This window comes from Mesitornis unicolor, unplaced genomic scaffold (assembly GCF_000695765.1).
Source record: "Mesitornis unicolor isolate BGI_N332 unplaced genomic scaffold, ASM69576v1 scaffold16144, whole genome shotgun sequence".
In the NCBI taxonomy this organism is placed as follows: domain Eukaryota; kingdom Metazoa; phylum Chordata; class Aves; order Mesitornithiformes; family Mesitornithidae; genus Mesitornis; species Mesitornis unicolor.
The window spans coordinates 37,581-38,425 of record NW_010178190.1 but is presented as its reverse complement, the minus strand read 5'-3'; the positions used below and the strand labels follow the sequence as shown (position 1 = coordinate 38,425).

General features: G+C 59.2%; 1 protein-coding gene across 1 annotated transcript in view; it reads right to left on the bottom strand.

Annotated features, from left to right (window-relative positions):
* Window positions 1-218: 218 nt before the first annotated feature.
* Window positions 219-845, bottom strand: part of LOC104538975 (C-C motif chemokine 3-like) — a 1,223-nt gene continuing 596 nt past the window's right edge. Inside the window, exons 2-3 of the mRNA XM_010182373.1 lie at window positions 552-660; window positions 219-312 (exon numbers count right to left, since the gene is read on the bottom strand). Of these exons, the coding sequence (XP_010180675.1) occupies window positions 219-312; window positions 552-660 (203 nt within the window). The remainder of the gene's footprint in view (window positions 313-551; window positions 661-845) is intronic.

Here is an 845-nt window from a genome sequence, read left to right as displayed (position 1 = left end):
TATAGTTTATTTTCTTTTAAATATTATTTTTATAGTGTTAGAATTACTTTTGTATTTTCTCTTTTCTTAATAAAAAATACATAGTTTAACTTAAATAAGTTAAATAGAATCCCTTTTCCCATTGAAGAAGGCTGCAGTTCGAGTATTCTCCCATTTGCCCGTGGCTGAAGCAAAGCCTGACGGGGTGCAAGGGGACGTGGCAGCGGCAGCGGGGAGGCTCATTTCTTCAGGATCTGGAAGTGCTTCAGATGAGCCTGCACCCAGGGCATCCGTGGGTCCACGCACATCTCCTTCTTGGCCTTGGTGACCAGGCTGAGGAGAAAACCCGTGTTGGGGCGCTCAGCCAGGGCAGCGGGGTACGGTGTCCCCAGACGTCCCCCATCCCCTCCTGGCTCAGCCCCTGCCGTCGCACCCCGCGTCCCGCACCCATGGGTACTCACATCACGCCCGGCTGGGGGCATTTGCTGCTGGGGAACTAGGGTGGAGGGACCCCCCCCTCCTGGCTCAGCTCCTGCCGTCGCACCCCGCATCCCGAACCCATGGGTACTCACATCACGCCCGGCTGGGAGCATTTGCTGCTGGTGACATAGATGGAGGTGATGCGGCTCCGCGGGACAGGGCGCTGCTGGTACGTGAAGCAGCAGGTGGTGGGGATGCTGTCTGTGAGGGCAGAGACAGGCACAGCCCTGGTGAGCCCCCAGCCTACGGCACAGGCCCCACCGGCGCTTGGGCTGCCCCAGGGATTTGCCACCTCCTGGCCCCCATTCCCTGGTGGTGGCTCTTCAGGAGTCTGCTGGCTGAGTCCCCGAAGTGGTGGGTCTGCCCCCCTCCCGCCCCGCAGCCCC